Raw genomic sequence first — 27946 nt, 5'->3', positions numbered from 1 at the left:
GAGTAATATATATAACAAATATGTTGTAAACAGGACAAATCCTGTACCTTGTCTCCTTTGGGAGAAACAGGGGGTTCCACCTCATCCGTGCAGCCAGACTCTGTAACTATATAAAGCATAATGTAAACATACACAACCTGCCAATTCATCCCTTTGCAACCCTGTACTTTGTTTGATACCGGCCTTGATAGTTTTCATAGATCTGTGAGCAATATATTTGTTGCACTTACTTTTTAAGGCCTTCTCTGGGCTTTGTGATACAGGATCTTTGAGAGAAAAATAACACATATATTACAAATTTGAGAGATGATGGAAAACTTGACAAAAAAGATTATACATTGTAAATCCCCCAAATATAGGCTTCCCCAATCGCATATTCAAAGTGCTGAAATTTGAATTTGCTTTATGCATAGCTGCTATTCCTCAAATTTTTATGTTTTGTCTTTATTTCATGGTTCAAAATGGATACAGAGGCATTTCAAGGCCAGATGAGATTTATAATACTGCCTGCCAACGTGTTCTGGGCCTACCCCATGGTCTCCCAAAAGTAGAATGTGCTTGGAAAACCACACCTGATACCTGCGTTCTCAAAATCCTGAGACAGCAGAGTAAAACATCTTTTTTTTAGTCTTACTATAATATACTATAAGTTTGTAATATTCCATAATATTTTTCACCAGCTACGGTATTGTCACAGGTCGGGGTGAACAGTAATACTATAACAATAGTAATAGTAATAGATACTATAACAATAACTTCACTTTAAGATTACCATAGCCAACTCTATAATAATACTATAGTAATTTTCTGTAGTGCGTTCCTGTGTGTTTACACCTCAGCAGACAGTACACTGTTGCTGACTGTATGAGAACTGCAGGAGATGAAGAGGAGGAGACAACCCCTGGATAAGAGAGACTTGTGACCCACGACCAGTTCCTTAGAATTTATAATAACTGCAGCGTGGTAAGGACCAAGATGTTTCATAAAGAGACACGATCTGTCTGCCACTGTTAACAGAGACCTGTCTGCAGTGGAGTTCAGACACTTCACTGATAAACCACAGAACTGTTGAGTTAACATTAGGCTTCATGATCAGAGAAGGTTTTTATATCACGCCCACATTTTTATATCAGGTTATGGGGCAAAGTTGTGTGCAAAATAGAATGTTGATTGTTAGTTAGTGACACAGGTAAAATACCACTAAATTACAAAATAAAAAAGTGGTGTCATTAAGAAGCTACATTTTCTTCTGACAAATTACATTTTTGTTTGAATGGCATCCTCAGAGCTTAGGGAAAATGAGGGGGGAAAAAATCTTTCCTCACCATTGCATTGCACAGAGTTCAATGACTTCAGCTGCAGTTGTATGTTGAGCGCACGTAGTGTGCTATTCTCAGCCTTGAATGCTGCAGTGATCTTTTCCTGCTCCAACAACCTATTACAGAAGGAAATATGTCATGACTAGCTGTGATTGGAAGAAACAATAAAAATATATTTTGTGAAATATATAAGTTGAAGTTATCTGCTAAATTAACTTTTTGTCTACCAGCCAACGGCTAGTGAATGTTTAAAGTTTACTAGCCACTCAATATATTACCATTTTATTTTGGGCCACCATTGGACCATGCTATTTTGGCATACAATTCACAAATATCACATCACACAATAATCTAAAGAGTATAAACACAATTACTTTGGGACTATAATGATTCCCTGGCTCAATAAAGAGGCTAGAATGTTTGCCAGTTAAAAATGTTCAATTGTAAATCCATTTGGTTTTGCTGTGTTGCTATGGCAAGTAGGTTAAACAAAACACTAAAGATCAATTTTCATTAACAAAAACATTCTTAATGCTGTTCAAAACTCCCTTACTTGTTTTTGGTTTCCTGCAGTTGCAGGGACACATCATTAAATTTTTTGAGGTAGAGGTGTTGTTTTTGTTTTGCATCCTCAAAATTTTTTTGAGGAACAACCCCACCATCATCATCATCGTCGTCCGTTTCAGAGAACGTATTCGATAGGATATGCTCTCTCATTTTCTTGCTTGGAGTTGGGCAGAGTGGAGACAGTTTTTTTTTCTTTTTGCTTTCCTTAAGTAAGGCCATGAGGTTGTTTTTTTTTTTGGCCTCTTCTGCTGCTTTTTTCTGATTTGTCTGGAAACATGGATAAAAGTATAATTATAAAAAATTAAAATTTAAAATACAATAATGTATAACTATCAAATATATCATGTAAATGACATAAAAACTAAATGCCAAATAAATATTATAAAATGTATAATGAAAGTAGTGGTCCCCTGGAGTTGTGTCACTGGTGTTACCATTGAACAAAAATCTCTTATTTTGTAATCACACTGATGACATCACTTGACTTCCTTCTTCCAATTTCCTGAATAACTATAAAGAAAGGCCCATAGTAAATCATCTGGCTCTTTTCAGTTATCAGAATTGTTCTTATTTATCTGATGATTTCACATGAAGGTTTTAGTTGAATTCACTGTTGTGACCTACTTTATTGTTACTTTATTTGCTACTTTATTGACAACATATGGTTTGATACCTTGCAGCAGCCATTTTCTAAAATGAAATTTTCATGAAAATTGTCACTGGTATTACTGTCACTGGTGTCACCTTTCTTATGGGTAATATCAGTGACTCCCATTTATAGATAAACTTTATTCAAAGCTATTCATTTAGATTGTATGCCACAATTTAGTCTCATCTACTTAATTATAGTTGAAGAATAATTATATTTTGTCTGGTGTTACTGCTGAGTCACTGGTGTTACTGTCTTTTTTTTTAGTCATATTCAATAAAATTTCATATGTGACATGATAATAATTTTACAGCCATTTAATTCTGCTACACTCAAAACTTAAGATTTAAAGGATTGCATCATTACTTGATTTTAACTGGTTTTCAAATATTTTAATTGTTATAGCAAATACATGGTTGCGCAAATAAACTAACATCATTCAAGCACACTTTTAACAAACCTGATTAAAATAAATAAAACATAATCTCCTTATATGTTGCATTATTATTTTTCTGTAACTCTGACTACATGTGCTGGAAAAAAAATAGAAATAATATTTCATAAAAACCTTTAATATTGGGAGAAATAAGGTAAATATTAATTAAATATTAAAAATCATTAAAAGCTATAATTTATGTATATTCATAAAGTCAGAGTGTAATCTAATAATGTGATCTTACTTTAAATATTAGAAAAATAAATATATTTTAAGACATCTTGCCATACCAAAAGAAGACGTTTCTGAAGAATGACCAAGTGCCATAAGATGGCAATAGCTGTATTATTTGAAGGCCGTCAACGTTACATTTATTTTTTTTGGCATCCTCTTTCTCGGAGCGTGCCGGTGGGGGTGTGGTCTCCTTCAGCCGTCGCACACGGACACGTTTCCCCTTGGACAGCTCCTCTTCGACTTCTTTTCTCGACTCTGGAAGGTAAATCACACTGGATTTAAGTATGAGATGTTAATAGTTGCCTGAGTTAGCTTGCCACCATTAGCTAGATAACGGCTAAGTTAGCGCGTTAGCCAAAACTCGCATAACAAGTTTAGTTTGCCATTTAATTACATTATACGTTCCGAACTATTGGAGCTAATTACTCACCCTTCAGGAACAATATTTGGCCTTTAAAATAGTCCTCCTGCCAGCGCACCCAGTAAATCTTATTGCTATTATCACAGTTACTGTCAAAATCCTTAATGTAAGATATAGGGACGATTTCCTTACAACCGTCTTCTATATATTTTACACAGGCAAACATAATTGTTAATTTTGATATTTATAGCTGAGTTATAGTATAATTATATTGTCAAAGTTGGTAACGTTATTTTAAATATACCTTGTTAAAACCTATTGTTAAATGTTCAAGTAAGTAACTAACGTAACCAAGTAACTTCAACGGCGGGAAGCACGCTCTGTGACGCCCTGTTGCCTTGGTTACAGTCTTAGACGTCTTATCAGATCAAGTACTGGGGGTTTATCTTCGTGGTGTTTTTAACCCGCAAACGACTTGCTAAAATAAAACATAAAAAATTTATTTGTCCAAATGGTATGAAACTTTCTACGGCTCTTAACACTTTCTAGATCTACAAAAAAATTATAATAATAATAATAATTTGGAATGATATCTGTTTTTAATGTTAGCGTGAAATAAACAGTGACACTTGTTGTCTTCGGGGTCTTCATAATAAATATATAAATTCATCATCAAAATCAGAAACAAGCAGAACACATAGACAGAAAAATAGTGTCGGCCTAAATGAAGAGAATCAGAGGGTTAAACTTAAAGGATTAGTTCACTTAAAAAAAAAAAAAAAACTTTTGCTGATAATTTGCTCACCTCATGTCATCCAAGATGTCCATGTCTTTCTTTCTTCAGTCGAAAAAAAATTACGGTTTTTGATGAAAACATTCCAGGATTTTTCTCTATATATTCGACTTCAATGGGATCCAAATGGGATCCTGGAATGTTTTCATCAAAAACCTTAATTTCTTTTCGACTGAAGAAAGAAAGACATGGAGATCTTAGATGACATGGGGGTGAGTAACTTATCGGCAAAATATTTTGTGTAAGGCTCAGCTTTCAGTAACTTGATTATTGTTTAAATTCGATATACTGTTATTCATGAATATGTCTGTTAATAATGATGTCAATTTTCTTTTTTAATATTAGAATGTCAAAACGCAAGTACAAATTGTACTTGGAGCCTAACAGCACAATTAAATTACCCCGTGCAAGACTAAAAAGAGGACATTTGAATGTAAGTAATTCCATGAGAAATACTTCTTGAATGTATAGTAGAATAATATATTATTCAAAAGATTTATAAGTTCAGTCTTACCTGATGATCTTCTTTAAAGATGGTTGATGGTTAAAATTGTTGTATTTTTTCAGGCATTGCTCTTCACAGATGACTGCAAAGATCAAGGAGGATCACACACTGCAGATGTTGAGATGAGAATTCCTGTATGTTTTCATATTGCAATGTATATAACAAATGTCACATTTATCACAAATTTATATAGGAAAATATCACAATGTCATTTTCCAATATCGTCCAGCTCTAATTGTGTTTGTGCCATCTTTTCTTTATCCTGTGCAGACCATGTCTCCATCTGGCCACTTGAAGCTTACACAATCTGATACAGATGACACGACTGATCAGGTGAGCTCTACAACCAAACCGTGCTTGCAAGATTGTCAGATGCTGCTAAAAAGGTTTTCTAAATTATACTTCTGTGTTTAGGCCTTGCCTTATGCAGAATGTAACAGAGAAGAAGATGGTGCTTCTGGATCAGATTCACACACTGCAGATGTTGAGGTGAGAGAGTAATATTCTCTTAAAATGTATGGTAAGAGGTAATTTTCCACTGGGCATTACTACATTAAATACTGTTTTTTTACTCTGTGATTGTGCCATCTCTACTTCATCCTGTTTAGACCATGTCTCCATCTGGCCATCTTGATCTTCAGTTGGATCCAGATGACATGAGTGATCAGGTGAGCTCTTAAACCAACCACATCTGAGGGTTGTGGCATCTTGTTGAAATTGTTGTCTAAATGTTAGTTGTGGGTTTTCAGGCTTTTGCTTTCACTGGTGACCACCAAGATCAACCCTGATCCTGAAGGACCCCCAACACTGCACGTTTTCTTTGTCTCCCTAATCAAACACACCTGATTCAACTCATCAGCTCATCATCACATGGGATATCATATGTGATAATGAGCTGATGAGTTGAATCATGGGCTGTGTTTAAAGTAACTTTATGTGAATGGAAACATCCAACGTGCTAACGCACATTAAACTTACATCACCCGATGTGGCAATCACCGAGACGAGGAAAAAATGAACCCGAGCCCAACTCCCTTCTCCCTGCTGCTTTCAAGCCAATACTATATAAATCTGTATTTAAAGGAGCCTTTATATGCAAAAATAGAACAGGATGAATAATTACTGAAGCAATTGGCATTTACATTGGCACATTATATATATCTTACTTAGCCAAGGTGTAATTACTTAAAAACTTAGTAAAAACTACGTGACAATAAAGAGTTTACTTTCTTAACTAATTGTAACAACTCATTCTGCAATATTTATTTAGTATTTTTTAAATTCACATCATAAGAGTTCTTAGTGCAGCAAATATTGTATTCTTTTTATGTTATCAGGGTACAAACACACCCCAAAAAGCTATTGTGTATTAAATATGAATGTGAGTATTATAATAAAATGTTTTATTAAATTCATGTAACTTCGTAAATAATAATTTTGTTGGGTTTACAACTCATACAGATTTGCTAAAAGGGTTTTCTAAATTATGTTTGTTTAGGCCTTGTGCAATACAGAATATAGCAGAGAAGAAGATGGTGCTTCTGGATCAGATTCACACACTGCAGATGTTGAGGTGAGAGAGTAATATTCACTTAAAATGTATGGTAAGAGGTAATTTGCCACTGGGCCTTACTACATTAAATACTGTTTTTTTACTCTGTGATTGTGCCATCTCTACTTCATCCTGTTTAGACCATGTCTCCATCTGGCCATCTTGATCTTCAGTTGGATCCAGATGACATGACTGATCAGGTGAGCTCTAAAAACCAAACTGTGCTTGCGAGATTGTCAGATGTTGCTGTTGGACTCAACGTGTGATCAGATTTGGTTATTGGCTGAAAACACCAAGTCCAATATGGCTGATTCTCTCTCTCTGTTCCAAAACTCCAAAAATGGCAACATACATTGACACTAGGTTGTCTGTGGGTCACCAGTGACACTAGCGGCAGAGGTCATGTGGTGTGTGTATACAGTCTATGATCGGTTCATGTGTTAGTTTAAGGAAAGGAGGGAAATAGCAATATCATACAATGTAGCATCTGTGAGTTTAATTATTTAGAAAAATTCCCTATAAGCCCATATTTATGAAGTCAAATGAGTGGAAAGGAAAACTGAGCTAGTCATACCTGCGGCGCTATGATAGAATAGAGGACCAAGGCAGACATCAGATCGCTAGACCGGTAAACAGGACAACAGTCGCTTACCAAATGATGTCACTTGCCAAAAAGAAAATTCACGGGTTATAAAAGGGCATGACCCTCACGATTGGCTTACAGTTAACTGCCCAGCACCACTCACAGAACAGCAAATTAAATACTACTTGGGGAGGGATAAGTCAGACAGCTACATCCCACTACACAATGTTAGAAAATATTTAGAAGTGAGGAACTAGAGAGAAATAATATGGCTGTTTCCTAGAACTGCCACAATGTTTCTTTTTGAATTCTTCTATATCGACAGTTTTAAATGCTGATGCTGATTTAAATGCAATTAAATTAACTCATATCGGCTGATATATCAGTCACACTCTGTCTGAAATACATAGTTCCTAGTCCACTATAGGGTATAATAATTTTCACTATATATTCTGACAGCACTACAAAATGGTATAGTGGACTTGGTTTATGTTTTGTTGAAATTGTTTTCTAAATGTGTCTTTGTGCTTTCAGGTACTACCCCTTGCTGCCAACTGCAGAGAAAATGAAAGTGAAGTCAGACCAGGTTCAACCTGCGCAAATCATGAGGTGAGGGCAGGGCACAACCATTTGTTTGACACTGGTCAGTCATACATTTTACTGTCATTTAATGTAGACACATACTCTCATGAATGTGTTTTCTTGTCATTTTGTAGTCCATGTCTTCGTTTGATCACCTTCTGCTTACATCTCAGCTGCAACCAAGTAATATGGCCCAGCAGTCTAATTGTGATTCATCATCTGAAAGCAGTTTTTCTGGAGTCGATTCAGAAATTCCAGATCTTCCAGAAGATGATCCATTCAGACAGATAGGTTTTGACACAGACATGGATTCGGTACTAATGTCAGCAGGTACAACGACAAAGGCTGAGGCACTGCTCATGGTGATGAGTCATGCAGCAAGGCATAATATAACAGGAACACAACTTGATGATTTGTTAAAGCTCATAAATACTCTTTTTGGCAAAGAGGTAATACCCAGATCAAAATATTTGTTCAATAAAGTCTTTAAAAACAACTCAGAAATAGTAGAGTTTCACTTCTACTGCAAAACCTGTAAAGTATACATTGGCACTAGGGCTGGGCGGTATACCGAGTTTTGACAATTTATCGATATTTTTTCTCAACGCGATACAGGATGAGACAATATCGTGTATATCGATATGGTTTGATGCAAACCTCTCCCGCTCAAGCTTCAGTTAACGCGCGCGAACCGGACCACTCCCACTCCATCACACAAGTTCGCCTGACAACATGGAGGAAAACACAGTGACGATCAAACCATCCGAAGACGATCTGGTTTGTAAAAAGAAAAACACTGGTTCGTTTATTTGGAGATGGTTTGGATTTAAAAGATCCAATGAGCAGCAAAACCAAGCTATCTGCAAAGAATGCCATAAAACGGTCGTGTCAAAAAGTGGAAGCACATCAAATCTCTTCCACCACTTACAACGACACCATAAAGTGCAGTACGATGAGTGTTTAAAACTTCGGCTCGTCTGCTACAACCTCAGCCACGTAAGAATAAGCAGCCCGAAAAGTTTTCTGTCCCAAAACAAAGCTCGTTGGAAGCAAAATCTGTAAGTAATATATACTATAAAATACTTTGTTTATTAAAGAATGTTCTACCTCAAATAACCTACTTGTTCTGATAAAGTAGTTAAGTGTTCTACTGTTCTGTTTACATTATTTGCACATCAGAGTTGTGCAGCTGTAAAGTTTCAAACAAGTAGAAAACTTTGTTTTGTATGTTATTTTGATCATCACTGCTTTAATAAAGGTGATTGTGAAATCTCACATAAGGCTTTGACTTTTAGAATGTATTGTGATTTTAACTACCTTTTGCACATAATATATTGCATAGCCGCCATTACATTCACTATATTTGTTTCCATATTCTTGAATATCAACATTGTTTTGCAGGATATCATTGGGCAGGATGTGAAATAATAATAAATAAAAAAATACAGATTTTCTTTATCCAAATAGGAAAAACGTAGAAAGTACCGAGATATATATCGTATATCGCCATTTCACCAAAAAATACCGAGATATGATTTTTTGGCCATATCGCCCAGCCCTAATTGGCACACAAGAAGACATAGATAACAAAAACATTCCTCAGTGTGCAATCTGTAGTGCTTCCATTGAAATCAGTTCCTTGAACAGTGCAAGCTTTTTTATCAACATACCAATTGCACCTCAAATCCAGACAATGCTTGAAAATCCTCAGATTCAAAACAGCATGAGCTACAGACACCAAAGGCCACAAAATGAACACATCATCTCTGACATATATGATGGTGAAAAGTATCAGAACTTGTCAAAACCAGGTGGAATTTTGTCAGATCCAAACAATTTGTCATTCAATTTCAATTCTGATGGCTCACCTTTGTACAAGTCTTCCAAATTTTCAATATGGCCTATACAGCTACATTTAAACGAGCTCCCTCCCAAAATGAGATTCCAGAATGTAGTGTTTGCAGGTCTTTGGTTTGGTGCTCAAGAGCCAGTTATGCCAATTTTTCTCAGACCCTTTGTTGATCAGGCCAAAACACTGGTATCCAAAGGTGTCTCTTGGAGAAAAAATGGAACATGTGTTTACAGCAAAATTGTTGGTTTATGTTGTTGTGTAGACTCAAAGGCAAGACCAGTCATGCAAAACACCACACAGTTCAATGGATACTTTGGTTGTGGCTTCTGTTTACATCCTGGTACTTTAGTAGAGAAACAGGTGAAGTACACTGTGACTGCCACAGAATATCCTGACAGAGATGCAAAGAAAATGCTGGGAGATATGGAGCAAGCGGTAGCGCAAAACAAAAGTGTCAGAGGAGTGAAAGGTCCATCACCACTCATAAACATGCCTTATTTTGATATAGTGTGGGGAGTTGTTCCAGACTATATGCATGCTGTCCTTCTTGGTGTTATTAGACAGCTCACAGAGCTTCTTTTGAACAATAGTGAGCAACCCTACTACACTGGGAGTCCCAACACTATGAGGGTGCTAGAAAACAGAATCAAGGACATAAAGCCACCACACCTGATAACACGACTACCCAGACCCCTTGCAGAATTCAAGTACTGGAAAGCCTCAGAGTGGCGAGCATGGCTCCTGTTTTATAGCTTGCCAGTTCTGAATGGTGTACTTCAGCCATGCTACGTGAAGCACCTTGGCCTTCTGGTGTCAGCAGTATTTCTACTTTTGAAAGAGAACATTACTTTCCAAGATATCAACAAAGCAGATGAGATGCTTTTTGAGTTTGTGGCAAGGTTTCAGTTGCTGTATGGGGAGGCATCAATGACATTTAATGTACACCTGCTAACTTACCTTGCAAAGTCAGTTAAATTGTGGGGGCCACTCTGGGCACACTCAGCATTTGTGTTTGAAAATGCAAATGGTGGTCTGTTGAAACTGGTTCATGGAACAAAGTGTGTAGCTCTGCAGATTGTGAACAAATTCCTGTTGCACAGAGCAATACCACTCTTCACCACAAGGTATGCAGTTAGTGAGCAAGTGAAGGAGTTCTGTTTGGAACTGACAAATGACAGAAGAGTGAAGAGTTTCACCAAATATCAGGACACAACTGTTCTGGATAATGGCAGGGTAACAGAGACTACAGATGATGAAAAAAGGGCCTTCATTTCTGCACAGAAACACGCACCCGATGAAATGGTAGTGCACAGAAGAATGGTGCATAAAGGATTGGTTTATACCAGCAAAAGCTATAGCCTCAGTAAGAGACGCAGAGACTGTTTTGCAAAGCTGAGGGATGGTGTTTATGGAGAAATTCAGAATATCATATCCTTTCCTTCAGAAAGGGGTCCAGAAATTGCTGTCCTTTTCAAAAAGCTTTATACACAAGCCTCCTTTCCTTTAACACAAGGTTATGGGTTTGTGTCACATATCAGACTTGTAAGTGAAAGGGTTTTTTCACCATTGTGTCTGATTTCAGTAGACAGGTTAGAGCAGAAATGCATGGTTTTAAAAACAGGTGATCAGACGTACATTTGTGACTTTCCAAATGCACACGAGAGAGACTAGTCTTTAATCATAGATGGAGATATTTATAATATACATAGAGGTATATTAGGGATATTCTCTTTCGTCCTTGAAAAAACACAATTGGCAATTTTTAATTTTGCGGCATGTTCTTAAGAATAAACAGTTAAGCACTTAAAATTAATCAACATATTTATTAACGAGGGTAAATGTGTTATTAAATCAGTTAAGTTCTAAGCTTCACTGACCAGCTCAGAGCTGTTAAACACAATCTTTATTCAGTAAATGGAGCTGGCTCAACTGTCCACAAGTGTGTTGGTGATTGGTAAGCCCTGTCTCTTCAAAGGTGATCTCTGGATTTGGGTGTGAATGTCCTCCTTTATTTTTCTTCCACCATTTGCTGACTACAGGTTGTTGGATTGAATTGACTTTGACCCCTTTGTAGTCGATGCTGTGAATGGTTTTGGTCTTTGGTTCACACACTGTTGATGTCTGTTTCCAGATATTCGTTGAGCCTCTTCTCTTAGCATCCTTGTTGTTTCCACGATGTAGTGTTCCCAGTGGTGTCACGTGTGACGTGACACTCCGGTCTTCCTCTCAGGGGGGGGTCCTAGCTTGAGGGTATCTCATCTTAGATCTTTAGAAGTAGTTAAGTGTTTTGTGGCTGGAAGACACTGGCTAGAGGTTTTGACAGTCTACTTGTAGGAAGTTAAGACTTGTTGCTGGGATGCTTCTGGTTGTGCCTGTTGAGTTAGTTGTCCATCCTGGTCTTAAGTCAAGTCAGTATTCTTATTATCCATTATTATTGTATCTGTTTGCCCTGAGTGACTCTCACACCTGCTGCACCTACCTCTCTGTATCGTCCTCCTAACTGATGAGATACTGTGCTCTGTCTAGAAGGGTTCTCCTCACCGTTGATTAAAATGTAACATTTTTGTAATAACAACGATGTGTTGTTGATGTTTTCTCAGGGATTCTTTAAACATTATTTTATTGCAACTGTCTACTTATAAAGATGGTAAATAAAACTAACTGCTGGAAAGTCACATCTGACAATGTAAAGGTTTTTATGTCTGATGAGCCCCAGCAAATGTGTATGTTATATGGTTGATGTTATAAGGGCTTCGCTATTAATTTGTTGTGTTTACCGCTTAACCAGGGGTTTGTGCTCAGGCAGCATTCTTCCTCTATTAAATATATGTGTGTGTTATAATTTCTGTGTTGTCTCCCTTTTTCTCCCTTCACAACGTTTCTTGCGCTAGCTACTAAGGGTCAGGAGAGGTTTTTTTTTTTTTTACTACTTTTGCATTCCCTCGCAATACTTCTCTTCTTCCTTCCTTCCTTCTGAGCTATAGCTGTGTCCACTCGGCTGCTCTCAGCACAACGCCCCAGTATGGATAAGCTTTTAAATTTTACTTTGAACAGGGCTTTTCCTCTATACGACAATAAAAATAACTGAACACAGCTATGGCTGAGAAGGAAGGAAGAAAAGAAGCATTGTGAGGGAACGCAAAACATATTTCGAGGGGAAGCAAATTATTGCGAAGTAATCATTTATGAGGTCTTGCTGGTGGACCAGCATCATTTATGAGGTCTTGATGGTGGACCAGCATCATTTATGAGGTCTTGATGGTGGACCAGCATCATTAATGAGACCTTGCTGGTGGACCAGCATAATTTATGAGGTCTTGCTGGTGGACCAGCATCATTTATGAGGTCTTGCTGGTCCACCAGCTAAACCAGCACCTAACCAGCACAGACCAGCATAGACCAGCATGGGAATTATGCTGGTCCATGCTGGATTTTTCAGCAGGGTAGTGTTCACTTACCGTTATTTGCCTCAACTTATTTCAGGCTAGGGTGTCTGTTGCCTTTTTATGTTACCTCATGTTCATTGTTTTCACTAATCTCATGGTAACTAATGTCATATTTATGACTTTTCAGATAGTACAGAGACAGGCTGGTGATAGGTGATTTCCAGCTCGCACCGCACAATGGGTCAATGAACTATTAACTATTAGCAGCAGTTACGTAAATGTACAATTTAGTGAAATGAAGCTTATTGTTTACAATTCTTACAATTCTATATATAGTAATATAATTATTTATGTATTATAAATATTACATATCTAATGTATATTTCTTACAATACTTATTCATATACACAATATATTCAGCTTTAAAACAACTTAAGCATACTCGTATATAAACTGCCGTTCAAAAGTAATGAGGCTGAAAATTCAGCTTGGCATCACAGGAGTAAATTACATTTTAAAATACATTAAAATAGAAAACAGTTATTTTAAATTGTAATAACATATTACGATATGACTTTATTTTTTATTTTTATTCAAATAAATGCAATAACTATTTACAGCAATTCATGAATACATTTCTAATAAATTAAATAGCATGCCAAGCATTTTGTATGTGTCCTTTCTTTCATGTTGTCGTTGCATAGTCTTCACCATGGTTTGCTGTGCTGCATGGGGATGCTCCAATCGCTCAGAGAAAGGTGTGCGAATGTATGGCTTCCCCACTGACATGGAGAGGAGAAAAAAATGGTTGGCTCAAGTCAGCAGGAGCAATCTAAATATAAATAAAAATTACAACAACAAAAATGTGTGAGGTATTGCAAAGATTTTACAATTAATAGGGTGTTCGTTACTAACTTTATCCAGCTCCAATCCTTGCCTAATCTGTTAGTTATCCGATAACATCCCTTATCTCCTAATTTAATGAGTAATACTCAACTATAAGGTTTTAATTTACAAGTTATTTTTATTTAGATGTACTGATAATATACGGAATAAGATAATATTATTCTTTAAACGTCTCACCTTTTAAAAGTGCGTCGCAAACGGGTTGTTCTGCTTCATCTCTACGTGCGGCATGTGTTTGCTGCTACTTCCGGGAACTATTGAGAGGCTCCACGAGCCGCCATTGCTGTAAAAAAAAACGTTCCATTGGAGTCAATGGAGTTGTCGCAACTCTCTCTCTTTTTTTTATTTTATTTTTTTTATTTCTTGACAGCAATTGCAATTACAAACACATACAAATACATACATAAATAAACTATACATAAATAAATAAAGTACATACATAAACTATACATAAATAAATAAAGTACATACATAAACTATACAAAAATAAATAAAGTACATACATAAATAAATAATATCCAGTGGGGTCTGCAAAGTCCAGGAAGGCTAATCAACAAGCAGTCCAATTCATAGCATCACTTATAGTTATAAGTTCCAATTTCATTCAGTCACGTGATGTCACAAGATTTGAATATATCTGCACAGTCTTCAGAGCTTTACAGTTCTTTGAATATCTTATGGAGTCCCAGTATTCATTGACTTCACTCTCAAACAAAGGAAAGAAGGGTTTAGAGCCCCTGAACTTACATTTATGGATGTGATATTTAGCGAGTAGAAATAAAAGATTAATAATGAAATACTTTCCTTCCTCGTCCGTCTTGAGGTCGAACACACCAAAGAAAACATCTTTAAAGCAAAATGAGAAATCCGTAACGAAAAAGGTTTGGATAAATTCAAGGACATCTGACCAGAATTTTTCTGTGTACGAACATTTCCAAAATAAATGGCAAATATCTTCATCTGACCTTTTACAGAAAGAGCATTCAGATTCAATATCTGGTTTATACCGCTTAAGCACACACTTTACTGGGTAGAATCTGTGAATTAATTTAAACGTAACTTCTCTCACTTTATTAGTAAGCATATATTTGAAAGGCAAAGACCAAACGTTTTTCCAAGGGACATTCTCTATTATCCTGTTCCAATATGGGATTATATAAGGAATAGTAACAATATCCCTCTGGTATAAAGTCCTAATAGTTTTATTTTTCATCTGGTGCACCACAGAAAAGCATATACTCCCCACAGCAGTATCAGATAAATCCATATTGTGAATCAGTGGCCATGGGAAATCAATGCCTCCCATCAGCATTCTGATACCAGAAGGAATTGCATCAAAGACAATTGCATATTCTTTGACTGAAACAGGAACTTTAAATTTCCGCAAGAAATCTGAATAACTGTACAGTCCGCCACTTGTGTCATAGAGTTGGCCAACAAGTACAATATTATTCCTGTACCAGTTTTCAAAAAATAAATACTTATTTTTGTAGAGAATGTCTTTATTATTCCAAATGTAATAACGATGAGGTGAGAAGTTATGTTTAAATAAGAGAGACCAAGCCAAAAGCATGTGTTTATGAAAATTGGACAGTTTGATTGGGATTTTGCTAATATTATAATTGCATAATAACAGAAAATTCAAGCCACCGATTTTAGAGAAAATATAGTTTGGAATAAAGTTCCAAAGTGATGTTGGATTGTTAAAGAATTGTCTGAGCCAGTAGATTTTGAAGGTATTGCTTAAAGTTGTGAAGTCCAAAAAGTTTAAGCCCCCACACTGATTTGTGTTCATTATTACAGACTTTTTGACATAATGGGTTTTGTTTTTCCACACAAAATTAAACAACATATCGTCAATTATTTTCGATACCCCACAATCAACATCCAAAGAGGCCGCCAAAAAAGCAAGTCTGGAAATTCCCTGCGCTTTTGTCAATAATACTCTTCCTCTCAAGGATAAGTCTCTTTGTAGCCAAGAGTTTAACTTTTTTTTTGTTTTTTCAATGATTGGGCTAAAATTTAATGGACTTCTTATATTTTGGTCTTTATTTATTGTTGTTCCCAGGTATGTAACCCGATCATTCACAAGAATGCCACATATGTTTGAAACATCACAATCTTTAACTGCCATTAGTTCACATTTTCTTAAGTTTAATTTGAGACCTGAAGCTTGTGAAAATCCTCTGATCAACTCTATCGCAGGGGGAATCTGGGAGGCATTTCTCAGGAAGATGGTGGTGTCATCAGCCAGTTGACTAAGGATGATACTTCTTTCAGCCAATGTTATCCCTTCCAAGGCACTGTTAGAGATATGTAGAGCTAAGAGTTGAGAGGCGATCAAAAACAAGTATGGGGAGATTGGGCACCCTTGTTTGATTCTACGTGACACTTTGAATCTAGGGGAAGTACCGAATTTCAATTTTATTGCACTACTACCTTTTGTATACAGGGTCCTGACAGTTCTGCAAAAGCCATCTCCAAATCCAAATTTTTTAAGTGCTTGCAGGATAAAACCATGTTCAAGAGAGTCAAATGCCTTATAAAAATCAAGGAACAGAATGAAACTGTTGTCAGTGATGAGCTCATTATAATCTAATAAATCTAGCACTAATCTAATGTTATTTGCAATATGTCGTTTCCTCATGAACCCAGATTGTGATTCATCTATAATAGAGTCTAACACTTCTTTAAGTCTATTAGCGAAAACTAGTGCAAAAATTTTGTAATCGTTATTTAAGAGAGTGATAGGATGCCAATTCTCTAGACAGTTTCTGTCCTTTTCTGGTTTTGGAATCAATGCGATGACACCTTGTGTCATAGTTGTTGGAAGTGCTTCTTTCGCTAAGCTCTCTGAGAAAACTTTTACTAGAAAGGGGGTTAGTAATTCATCAAACATTTTGTATAATTCAGCAGTTATACCATCACACCCTGGGCTATTGTTGTTTTTGAGATTTTTGATCGCCTTCAACACCTCCTCTTGGGTAATGCTATCATCACAATAGTCTCTGTCTTCTGGGGATATAGTTCTACAATGACTAATAGAGATCATAAATGATTTAGTTGTTACCTCACAGTAATTAGATGTGTATAAATTGTTATAGAAATTATAGCAGTGGATGGCTAACTCTTTTGGATCTTCAATAATTTTTCCCTCCACTTCAATTTGATCTACAGTACCCAGTACATTTTTACTCTTTTCAAGTCTAAAGAAGTAGGCTGAGTTTTGTTCACCCTCTTCTATCCATTGTTTTCTTGACCTTATATAGGCTCCCTTAGCTTTTGATTTATAAATGTCATCTAATTTATTTTGTAATTTTGTATACTCACATCTTTCCTCCTTAGATAGAGACTCTTTTTGTGAAAGAAACGCTAGCTTCTCAATAACCTCGTCTTCAACTGCTTGTCTGTTCTTGGCCAAATCACCACCAAACCTCCTGAGAAACTTCCCCAACTCATATTTTAGAAGCTCCCAATTCGCTCCATAATCTTTCTGAGAGTCTGCTTTAATCCAAAAGTTTTCAATCAGTTCTTTAACTCTTTGTTTGACCTGCTTATGTTCAAGGAGCGAACTATTAAGTTTCCAAAATGAAGCTTTTGGGCCAGAGGACTGGTCCGAGGACAGAGCTATTGAGAGGTAGATTGCTTTGTGATCGGTCAGTGGAGTGTTACTGATATTGACTGAAATGCTGTTCCTTGTTAAACATCTGGAAACTAACCAGTAGTCAATTCTGGATTGTCTTGAGCAGTCTTTATTGGACCAGGTATACTGTCTGTCATTTGGAAACTGTTCCCTCCAAACATCAACCAGGTCAAATTTATCCATGAGACACTTTAACACAGAGTTAGGAGACCCTGACCTCCTTGGTGGCCATCTGTCTAAGATATTATTCATTGCTATATTAAAATCCCCTCCCACAACTAAAGAGGCATAAGGCTATTTGTTAGTAGTAAGTATTATATACGTTGTGACAAAAAATGATTTATGGCCCTGATTTATGGTTTAATTGCTGTACATTTGACCTTTCCCTCTGCCCCCTCCCCTCCCTCCGGCAGTTGTACATGCTGTGATATGACGTGTCTGTTCTGATACCCCCATATGTGTATTTAAAAGAGTAGAAAGATTATTAATCTTTAATGGAAAACTGAGATGACAAAAAAGTAGTATTACGTTTAAAATGTGTTTAAATGATGTCTTTATTGGGGTTTAATTCTTGGTTTTGTTTTTTAAACTTTTGACAAAGAGAAGAAAATGTGTTTTTAAACATTTGGTTGTCTAACACATCACTAGCATTGTCACTTTAAAGATGCTGAACAAAAACATAAAATGTATTTAAAAATTGTATTTCAACAAAGAGCATTTTAAATAGCATAAATTGTAAAATGCAGCACAAAATCTACCGTTTAAAATCCTTTCATGAACTCATTCAGCGATAAGTGATGTAAGTAAGACGATGTTTAACATTAACCTAGCAAACAGGATACATTTTCTAAAAACATAATATATAATTTTAACTATATAAGACAGAAATCTTACACGACTCCGTTTAAAGTCCTTTCAGGATCTCATCCAAAACGACAATGGCGTAAGAGCAGTTGACAAGCCCCTCCGTGGGGGTGGGGCTTAACCCCCTCCTGATCAGTGTTTGTGTGTTTTAAAGTATTATTTAAACGTTTAAATGTATTTAACGAAAACTTTGACATTTTGTTTTAAAAAAATTTATCAAGTTGGCAAATACAGCAAAGGCACTCTAAAATTATAAATACTTTAACAACATTCACTAGAAAATACAGTATTTTGGCAAACAGGTTTATTTTATATATAATTCTGACGAAATATCTTTAATACAAAAGTTTGTTAAATTTTTTTTATTTTTAACCATGAGATTCTAAAACAGTGGATATTGAATGATATTAGTTTATTTTACGCAAACAGACGATACTGGCTGAGCAAACTCGTTCAGACGGTCATTTTAAAAAAACGAATAAACGATTAACAAGTGTTAGGCTATTTACTTTTACCAGAGACTAAAACGTATTTTAAACCAAATGTTCAGATTGGCAAACACAATATTGTCATTGAAATAGTATGCATTATAAATTGTAACTTTAACACGTGTTGTATTGCATTTTTCCAATCAAAATTATTTGAGAGCATCCAAATTGATAAGGCGTTTTTTGATCCAGACTGGCGTGATAATTAATTTTATGATTCAGACATAAAGGCGACGATCGACAGATGTTTTGTGGCGGGGATGTGTAGTGAAGATGCGCCAAGATTTCGAAGTGTCAATTTAAACCTTTGATCTCTGGATATTTCACAACGGGGGTTTTGGTATAGCCTATCCACAGTCCTTTTAAATGATTCAGGCACAGATTAAACTATCAAACATCCCAATGTTGCATTATTCAGTTCTAAAAGAGATTTTAACTAAACATATTAATATTGTAAATTAATGGGTCCTTTCTTCACGCGCAACCGCCTACTAAAAACAAGCTAATAGGCCTACATTCAATAATATTATAGCCTAATAAAAACAGCTGCTGAGTTAAATCAAGATGTGCGGTCGTTTAAATGTATGGAAAACAAAATGAGATCAATTGTTGTCTAAGGGAAGTGTATTTTTCTGTTGAGAATTATATAAAAGAGACATGAATAAAATGTGTTTTAAACTTCTATATAGGCTACGTCATCTTGAGTTTGTTGCGATGCTTCATGAACCCAGATTTAAACAGAAGATGGCGCCAGATAGCTGTGGTGTGATTGTGTACCTTGTGACAAAAAATTATTTATGGCCTATGCTTTATGACCTAATTGGTGTACCTTGTGACAAAAAATATTTATGGCCTATGCTTTATGACGTAATTGGTGTGCATTTGAACTTTTAATTCCCAGCGTGGGAGATGCGTGAGGAAGCTGAGTTAGGGTCGCCGTTATTTTAGCGTCACCGGAATCACGACTAATGTTATAATGTTACCTGCTGTAATAGGGCTATTGTGCATGACAGTGGACTTTATTGGTATCAGAATCCACCAAAGGACATGGACTGATTATTATCCTGGTGTGACTTTGCGGCCGCTGGAATCACCCGCGCCTGCACTTCATACATAGGGAGGGGTCTTGCCGACCCAGGACAAGGGAAGTGTTTTAAATTATTTTATGTAACATTGTATGGATGTTGTCTGTCTCTGTCCCCAGTGCGGGAACTGTATTGGGAAAGGGATCAGGGGAGGGGGAGGGTGTTGCGTCCTATGGGGGTGCGGTGAATTGGGGTAAAACTGTGAATGAATTGAGTGGATCTTGAGTTGGCTGTTGTGTTTTTATAACGTGTGCTGCATCGCAGTATTTGTATTGCAGCCTGGACTTATTCATCTGATGTTTAATAAAGTAAACTGTCTTTGTGAAATAGTCTGAGTGGTTGTGTGATTTATCTTCTGGCATTGACAAGTATAGGCCTAATGAAATAACATAACTGTTACACTTGCAAAAGATTTGACAAATGCAATGTGTTTAACAACACGTCTTAAACATGAGAGACAAAAGCGGGTTATAAAATCAATGGAGACATGAGACCATTGAATTGAATCTGAAGCGTTATAGAGAGAGAATGCCAAACGAAGTGCAAGTTCTCGATATGTGACTGATGAAAATGATAGAATTAAACGTAAAAAAGTACAATGCTCAGAACTATGAAACCAACAAGCAACATCGTATCAACATAAAAGAACAGAGCGGCAGAAGTATGCCAATATCAAACAGCTACAAATGATATAACTATTTCTTCTTTTCGTTGTAAAAGCAGGCTGAACGGTGTGTTGTTTACACTTTCAAACCATATGTTTGTTTACTTCTGTAAGGGGTTAAACTGTTTAATTAGATAATACGAGGTTTATACACGTGTATTATTCGGTAGTCAATCTAAAAATATTTTATTTTAAGCCATAGTAAAAAACTCATTACATTACATGTGGTCTTCAGATTTGAAAACACAACCCATTTAAAACAGAATGTCTAGTGTATTTTGTGTGCAAATGTCACAGATGAGACATGTTTGTGTGCGAGACGGCAGCGGGTGTTTAAAAAGTGCATTACTCTTTTAAAATGATATTTTTTCCAAGCTAATGTTTGGCATTAGTTTAGCAAACACTTTTATTTCACTAAAACACAATAATATATATATTTTTAACTATAGCTCTAACAACAAATATCTTAAATTTTTACCTTTAACAATGTTTCCAAATCAGTGGATATTGGTTGTGAAGCAAACTCATTCAGATTTTCATTTTTAAAGATAAGGAATAAATGGTGTTACGAAAGATTACGTTTAACATTAGTTTAACAAACACGGTTATGCTACTAAAATGCAGTAACACATTTAAATGCTAATTTAGATGTATCTTTAGCACAAAGATTCTTAAATTTATTAAAGACATGAAAAGTATCTTTCTAAAAACGATGTGTAAAGGGTGTGCTGCAAATTAAATCCACATTCACTAGGCAATACAGTATTTTAGCAAACAGGTTTATTTGACTAAAACGCAATAATGTTTTTAAAGAATTCTGACGATATCTTTAATACAAAGGTTTGTTACATTTTTAATTTAAACATGAGATTCTAAAACAAAGACTACGGTTATGCAGCAAAACACACATTCAGTTTAAATATGAACAAATATTTTAACAAAAATAAAGTTTTGTGTTTTGATTTATATTACTAAAACACGATAAAGCATTTCACGTAATTTTAGATGTATCTTTAACACATGTTGTCTTGCATTTTTACTTTTTGACAAAGAGAAGAAAATGTGTTTTTAAACATTAGGCTGTCTAACACATCTCTAGCAATGACGCTTTAAAGATGCTGAACAAAAACTACATTTTAAACCATAAAATGTATTTAACATTTTTATTTCAACAATGATCATTTTAAATGAAATACCATACATTCATTGTAAAATGTAACAAAGATTCTTACATTTTTCCACTCAAAGCCTCATTTTTCCACCCAAAGTCTTTCAATCGATACTGAGCTCTTACAGGAAGTCAGAGGTCTGGGGTGGGAGGTTTTTCAGAATACGCACCCCCGATGAGACCTAATGTCTTGTGTAATTCTGTTCAGCAAAACAATATGGTGCCATGAGTTTCCTGGTGTTTTATGGTTTGCTTTCATTGAAAAGCATGGTGACAACCAAAAGTGTGAAACAAGGGAGATAAAAGGGTTTAATTTGTAATAAAAGTTTTTCTTTTTACCCATCAAGTGCTCCATGTAACGTTGTGAAACATGGTAGAGATGTGGTTAAAGAAGTATTGCTCTTTGTAATACAGGCAACAAGTAAATATAATTACTTCAAAGAATAGAAAGTTTTTAGAAATCATTTGCTAAATCAATAGTTCAAATTCAGAGGTTTTTATAGTATGCTGTACACAGTTATCATAAAACCCATGTCAATTCAAGTGTGAACATTTCAAAGAAATGGGGTGCTAGCATACTGGACAACAATCAAATGACTTGTGATATACACACACACAAGATATTTTAACACTTAATTCACACCCTGAAACTACATTCATGGTACTGTTACGTCAGTGGGGTGTCAAACACAAATGCAAAGGCTGAGTTTACTTTGACACCCATATTTTTGGTATTAATTTACTCATTTCTGGATCAAACCCCAGACTCAGAAACGTGTACATGTAAACAAAAATGTGTACTGTTGTGATGCCAACTGATCATCGCTTTACTGATTTTTATTTCAAGAAAACCACAAAGTCTACCAATAAATGATGAAGTAACGTGTTTACAGGACTGCATTTACTCACAAAAGTTCCTCTATTGCCACAATTGGATTTTTGTTTGTTGTAGAGTTATCCTCATTTGTAAATAGTTATTTGTTTAAATGTTGCGATATTTTCTAGTTTACAAAGATGTCAGTTTTAACACACACACAAACACACTTTAAAGTTAAGTATCATTATAATATCAAATTCACAATGACCAGTCCTTCTATACATTACACTAATGTACATAAGTACATTAACTTTGTAGTACATTGACTGAACCACAATAAATGTTTCTCCAAACCTGGAATAAAATAATTTGCCAGAGTGCCGTTTAAACATCTCATGTTTGACGTAATCAACTAAAGTTGTTTTCCCTGAAGACCCGTAAGAAGAGTTGTTTTTACAGGCTATTTGTTAAAAGAGTCCTGTTGTGTGTAATGGTTGTGTCAGATTATCACACCATACAAACACTTACTAACTACACACATGCACAAACACTGTACTCTGTACACAGATTTTAAACTTTTAGCAAAGATTTTAGCAAACAGATTAAAGAACATTTTTACCTAATATTATTGAAACAAATCAGGCATATGCGATTGAAGGAAGAGATATAACAGACAGTTTGTAGCATAAGGGACGTGGTGAGCTACATGATGGCTGAGGATAAAAGGGGATTAGTCTGGATCTAGAAAAAGCCTTTGACAGAGTGGAGCATGAGTTTTTATTTCAGATTTTAGGAAAATTTGGGTTTGGGAAGAATTTTATAAAGTGGATACAAATTTTATATAAAGTGGCTAAAAGTCAAGTAAAGTGCAAGGGGGGTTTTAACTGGGGTTTTTAATAACTCCAGATCAATTAGACAACTATGTCCGTTATCGGCACAGTTATACAGTTTAGTGGCAGAGTCTTTGGGGTTGGCAATAAGGGCTGAAAAGGAGGTCAAAGGGATTGTTTTAGGAGAGAATGAAGAGATACAAAAAATGTATCAATACTCAGATGATACAACTTTAATAGTGAACGATGTTAAAAGTGTTAGAAAAGATATGGATTTATTACAAAGATACTGTAAAGGCTCCGGGGTGAGAATAAATATACAGAAAATGGTGTACATGAAAATAGGGGAAGGTGAGAATATTGAAAAATTGTTTCCTTTCAAAGAAGAAGAGGGCTTAAAGATTTTGGGTGTAAGAATTGGGAAAAATGAAAGAATGATGAGGGATCTAATGTGGGAAGAAGTGGTTGGGAACATAGAAAGAGTTTAAAATTTCTGGAATCAGACTTTTGGGCTATATAACCCCTGTTTTGGGGCAATTTAGAATGTATTGTTATCTAGTTCAAACCGTATGATTAATCATTGATTACAATCATTAATATTAATTGTACATTCCCCAAACCTGAACCAAGAAACCCTACACTACATATATGCAATATATACTATTGATCTTTTTCACACCCACACCTATAATATCACTTCTGAAAGTATGGATTAAACCACTGGAGTGTTATGGGTTAATTTTATGTTGCACTTATGTGATTTTTGTACCTTCTGAGTTCTGATCACCATTCAAGTGCATTGAAAGCACCAACAGGGCTGAGATATTCTTCTAAAAAGCTTAATTTGTGTTCAGCAAACGAAAGAAAGAAATACACATCTGGGATAGAAAGAGGGTGAGTAAATGATGAGAGAAATATATTTTTGGGGTAAACTAATTTTATTTGAAAGACTATCTAGGCACATAATATCACTGCATAGCTGTGACAGTTTATAACTATTTCAAAATGTACAAGCTCACACTTTAAATGGTCAGTGCTTTGTTTTTTAAATCATTAAAATAGCAACAGATCCAGTGAAAAAATGGAGATTGAGTGATTGTTTTTACATGCCATTCAAAAACGTGGCATTTTACAACCTAAGAGAGAAATAAAAAAAACTTAAAATAATACCATTTGTACTTTTCAATTACTTGGGATGTCAATGCTTAGGGCGAAGGCTAAATTGTTACTGTCTCTTTAAGAGGCTTTTATCGCATGATACGATATTCAAGGCACAGTTCAGTTTAATCTTTTGAGAACTGAGAAGTATCATTATTTTCATTCTGTGCCGTGCTTGTTGCATCTGTATTCATTTCAGAGATTATGGGTGTGAGATGATAAAATACAGACTGCCCCTGCTGAAAAATCCAGCTTAAACCAGCCTAAGATGGTCAGGCTGGTCTCCCAGCCTGGTCATAGCTGGTTTATCAGGCTGGTTTTAGAGGGGTTTTGAACACTTTTTTTAGCTGGTCAGGCTGTTCAGTGTTGGTTTTGGCTGGTCTTAGTTGGTCAGGCTGGACTTAGCTGGTCAGGCTGGTCAGTGTTGTTTTTAGCTGGTCTTAGTTGGTCAGGCTGGTCTTAGCTGGTCAGGCTGGTCTTAGCTGGTCAGTGTTGGTTTTAGCTGGTCAGGCTGGTCTTAGCTGGTCAGGCTGGTTTTAGCTGGTCAGTGTTGGCTTTCCCAGCTAGCCAAATTACGTGACCATTACGTAACGGCAACGTAATCACATTATGAATCTTTCGTCGTGGCAACGTAAGTGGTTACGTCGTGACAACCGGAAAAGTGAAATTCCTGGATTCGTCGCCACAACGTAACTTTGTGACGATGCCTGTTTGTCGTAGCAACGTTGTGGCAACGTCGTGAATCAATAGTTGTGTGTTGGTAACCAGTTGGTAATTTTAATCTTAATTAATATTATATGGGCGGACTTGCAGTACCAATCTAATTTCTGTCCTCATTTGCCCAAAACTATCTTTTAGTATATATTTTTTATATACTTTTTCAAAATATACAAAAAATATATTTGCTAAAATATTTGTCTTAATACATCTACAAATACATTTTTTGGGCATTTTTGAAAATATATTTTAAATATATTTTAAAGGCATTTAAAAATATATTTTGCCCTCCATATATTTCAATACAAGAAAATGTAAGATTTGAAGAAAATCTTTATATGATGTCTAAAATGTGAACATGTATGTAACACATTTGAATAAAAATCAAGCAATGAACATTTAAATTTCTAAAAATTAACTTTTTTTCAAGCCATCTCAGTTCCCCCATCTTAGAATTCACTGCAAACCCCAAAGCTCCTCTGGACACATTGGGAAACTTCTTCACTGCCACTGTAAGAGACAAAAATCACAGCTATATTTTAAAGGGATGGTTCACCCAAAAATGAAAATTCTGTCATTAATTACTCGTCCTCGTGTTATTCCAAACCCATAAAACTTTCGTTCATCTTCAAAACACAAATTAAGATATTTTAATGAAATTTGAGAGATTTCTGTCCCTCCATTGACAGTCCACGCCAATTTAACTACCAATTTAACGCTTCAAAAAGTTAATTCATAAAAAATAAAAAAATCTTCATTTGTGTTTTTGAAGATGAACTAAAGTCTTACAGGTTTGGAACAACATGAGGGTAAATTATGAAATTGTTTTAATTTTTTGGTTGAATTAATCCTTTAACTGAATTTTTCTAGTAAATTTTCCTTTCACCAACTCTGTATCCAAAATCAAATACTTATCTACTATACAGTATTCGAAAAAAAGTATGCCAACATGGTAGTATGTCCGAATTCATAGTATTTAAAAAAATAAATAAATAAAAAGTCAAAATTTAATTCATATAGAACATACATTTTTAATGGTTGTGAAGTAAATTCAAATACAAATGTAGTACCTACTCAAACAGTATGACGCACAGCAACTATTGACTTACCATATATTGCTGCCATGGTGTGTGTCCTTGTCAAGGGCATTCCTTCTCTCTGCACCACAGTCAGTTTTACTCATTCAGTTTTACTCATTCCTCCTACAAAAGACAATACACGATACATGAACATTTGTATAGGGTACAGAGGGCATGCACCATTGTCTTCAAACTAGTTTTAAATTTCCAAATATTTTTGTTCACCTTAACAGTGGAACTGAAGAAAAATAACTATAGTATGGGATAGTATAAGATTTGATGGATGTTTTGGACAGTAAAGAAAATAATGAAGGAGAGGTAGAATTAGCCTTTTTTTAAACTACTCTGTAGTTTTTACCCAGCAACGCTGCAATGACATAATTTGTGTGCGAACCTTCGGCAACAAGCAGCTGCGTAGAGCAGGTTTAAGCATTGATGCAAACGTCACAATTTTGTTGCTAGATTTAGCAACTTTTAAACTATGACCTGGCCTTCGAAACTGTTTACCTTTCAAATTGCTGTGGATCAGAATCTCCAGTGGGAAGGAGGCCATTTTATACCTGTGCCATGTGCTAACTCCACCTGTGGTTGTGATCACATAAAAAGAGATTTACAATATACATTATTTTCAAATAAATTATTTAAAACTCAACTTAAGTTTTTATTCAGCCATTTCATCCATCACAGAAATGCATAACAAATCTGTATGTACAGACCTAAATCCTCAGCAAAAAGTACTTACATAATTAGCATCACTGCAACACTAATAAAAGTAAAAATGACAAAAAAATAATAAAATTAAATGTTATTACAGACGGACAGTTTACAGACAGGAAGAGCTTACCTACAAACATTTACACACTTTATTAAGAATTAACAAAGCAATGACACTGATGTAACTGCACAATGTATTTTTGCAAGGTGAAAACAAAATACTTACTTTGGCAGAACCAGACAGAGAAGACTTGGATGGAGCCTTTGGCACCTGTGAAGCAAAATATTGATAGATTAAAAACAATACACATAACACTGAGCATCATAAAATCTTTGTAGAAGTATCAGAATATCAGAACTTTGCCGAACTATCTAAACATTACTGCTTTTAAGTCATGTGACTTATATTTTGATGGATGTATGATGTGAATACACCCATAAAATGCAAGTGAATAGGAGTTCTCTTACGAGAGGTTCTCTCGGATTGCATAAGCTAGCTTACGCTACGGGAAAGATTAATCTTTTCTGAGATATTGAAGCCAAAAAATTATCCTTAATTTTGTATAATTTGTCAACGCAGTGCAGCAATTGCAGACCTTGAGCGGGCTAGCTAGCGAGCTCATTGGTTGCTCTGCGGCAACTGCTGCAGCCTATAGACGAACTTGGGTGAACTTGCGTCCAATGAGAGGCGTCCGCGCGCTTACTGCATCAAAGCCCGCCAAAATGGGCGTGGCTAGAGTGCATATAAGCGTAGTTCGTAGGCTGGAACCCTGATTTTCATCTCTTCAGCAAAGCTCTTCGCATCTCTGAACTGGAAGCCGCGTCGCCGTTCGAGGGGCATCTAGCAAGCTTGGACAGCGCTCGAAGAAGCCGGCCGTCTCCGCCACCTTCAGCCATCCTGCGAGCTACGCCATCCGGCGACGTATCCTTTTTAGAGCAAGCTAGTTTTTAACGAACTTCACAAAAGAGTAACGAGCGTCTTTTTAAGATGCCT

General features: G+C 35.8%; 1 protein-coding gene and 1 long non-coding RNA gene across 2 annotated transcripts; one reads left to right on the top strand and one right to left on the bottom strand.

Annotated features, from left to right (window-relative positions):
* The first annotated feature begins 3393 nt into the window (after positions 1 to 3393).
* LOC127643926 (uncharacterized) lies at positions 3394 to 8300 on the top strand. Its single transcript, XM_052126878.1, has 10 exons — positions 3394 to 3467; positions 4705 to 4792; positions 4927 to 4998; positions 5135 to 5197; positions 5279 to 5353; positions 5473 to 5532; positions 6363 to 6437; positions 6557 to 6616; positions 7534 to 7608; positions 7716 to 8300. The coding sequence occupies exons 2-10, from the start codon at positions 4706 to 4708 to the stop codon at positions 8160 to 8162; spliced, it is 1014 nt and encodes a 337-aa protein (XP_051982838.1). The 5' UTR covers positions 3394 to 3467; position 4705; the 3' UTR covers positions 8163 to 8300.
* Positions 8301 to 25584: 17284 nt separating this feature from the next.
* LOC127643932 (uncharacterized) lies at positions 25585 to 27746 on the bottom strand. Its single transcript, XR_007970602.1, has 5 exons — positions 27179 to 27746; positions 26981 to 27001; positions 26746 to 26820; positions 26269 to 26361; positions 25585 to 25669 (listed from the first exon to the last, which is right to left on the bottom strand). It is a non-coding gene; the product is annotated as an uncharacterized LOC127643932 (long non-coding RNA).
* Between the last annotated feature and the right edge of the window lie 200 nt (positions 27747 to 27946).

The sequence above is a fragment of the Xyrauchen texanus genome, chromosome 5 (genome assembly GCF_025860055.1).
Source record: "Xyrauchen texanus isolate HMW12.3.18 chromosome 5, RBS_HiC_50CHRs, whole genome shotgun sequence".
NCBI classification, from domain to species: Eukaryota; Metazoa; Chordata; class Actinopteri; order Cypriniformes; family Catostomidae; genus Xyrauchen; species Xyrauchen texanus.
The sequence above is the reverse complement of the archived record's forward strand: the minus strand, read 5'-3'. Positions and strand labels throughout refer to the sequence as shown.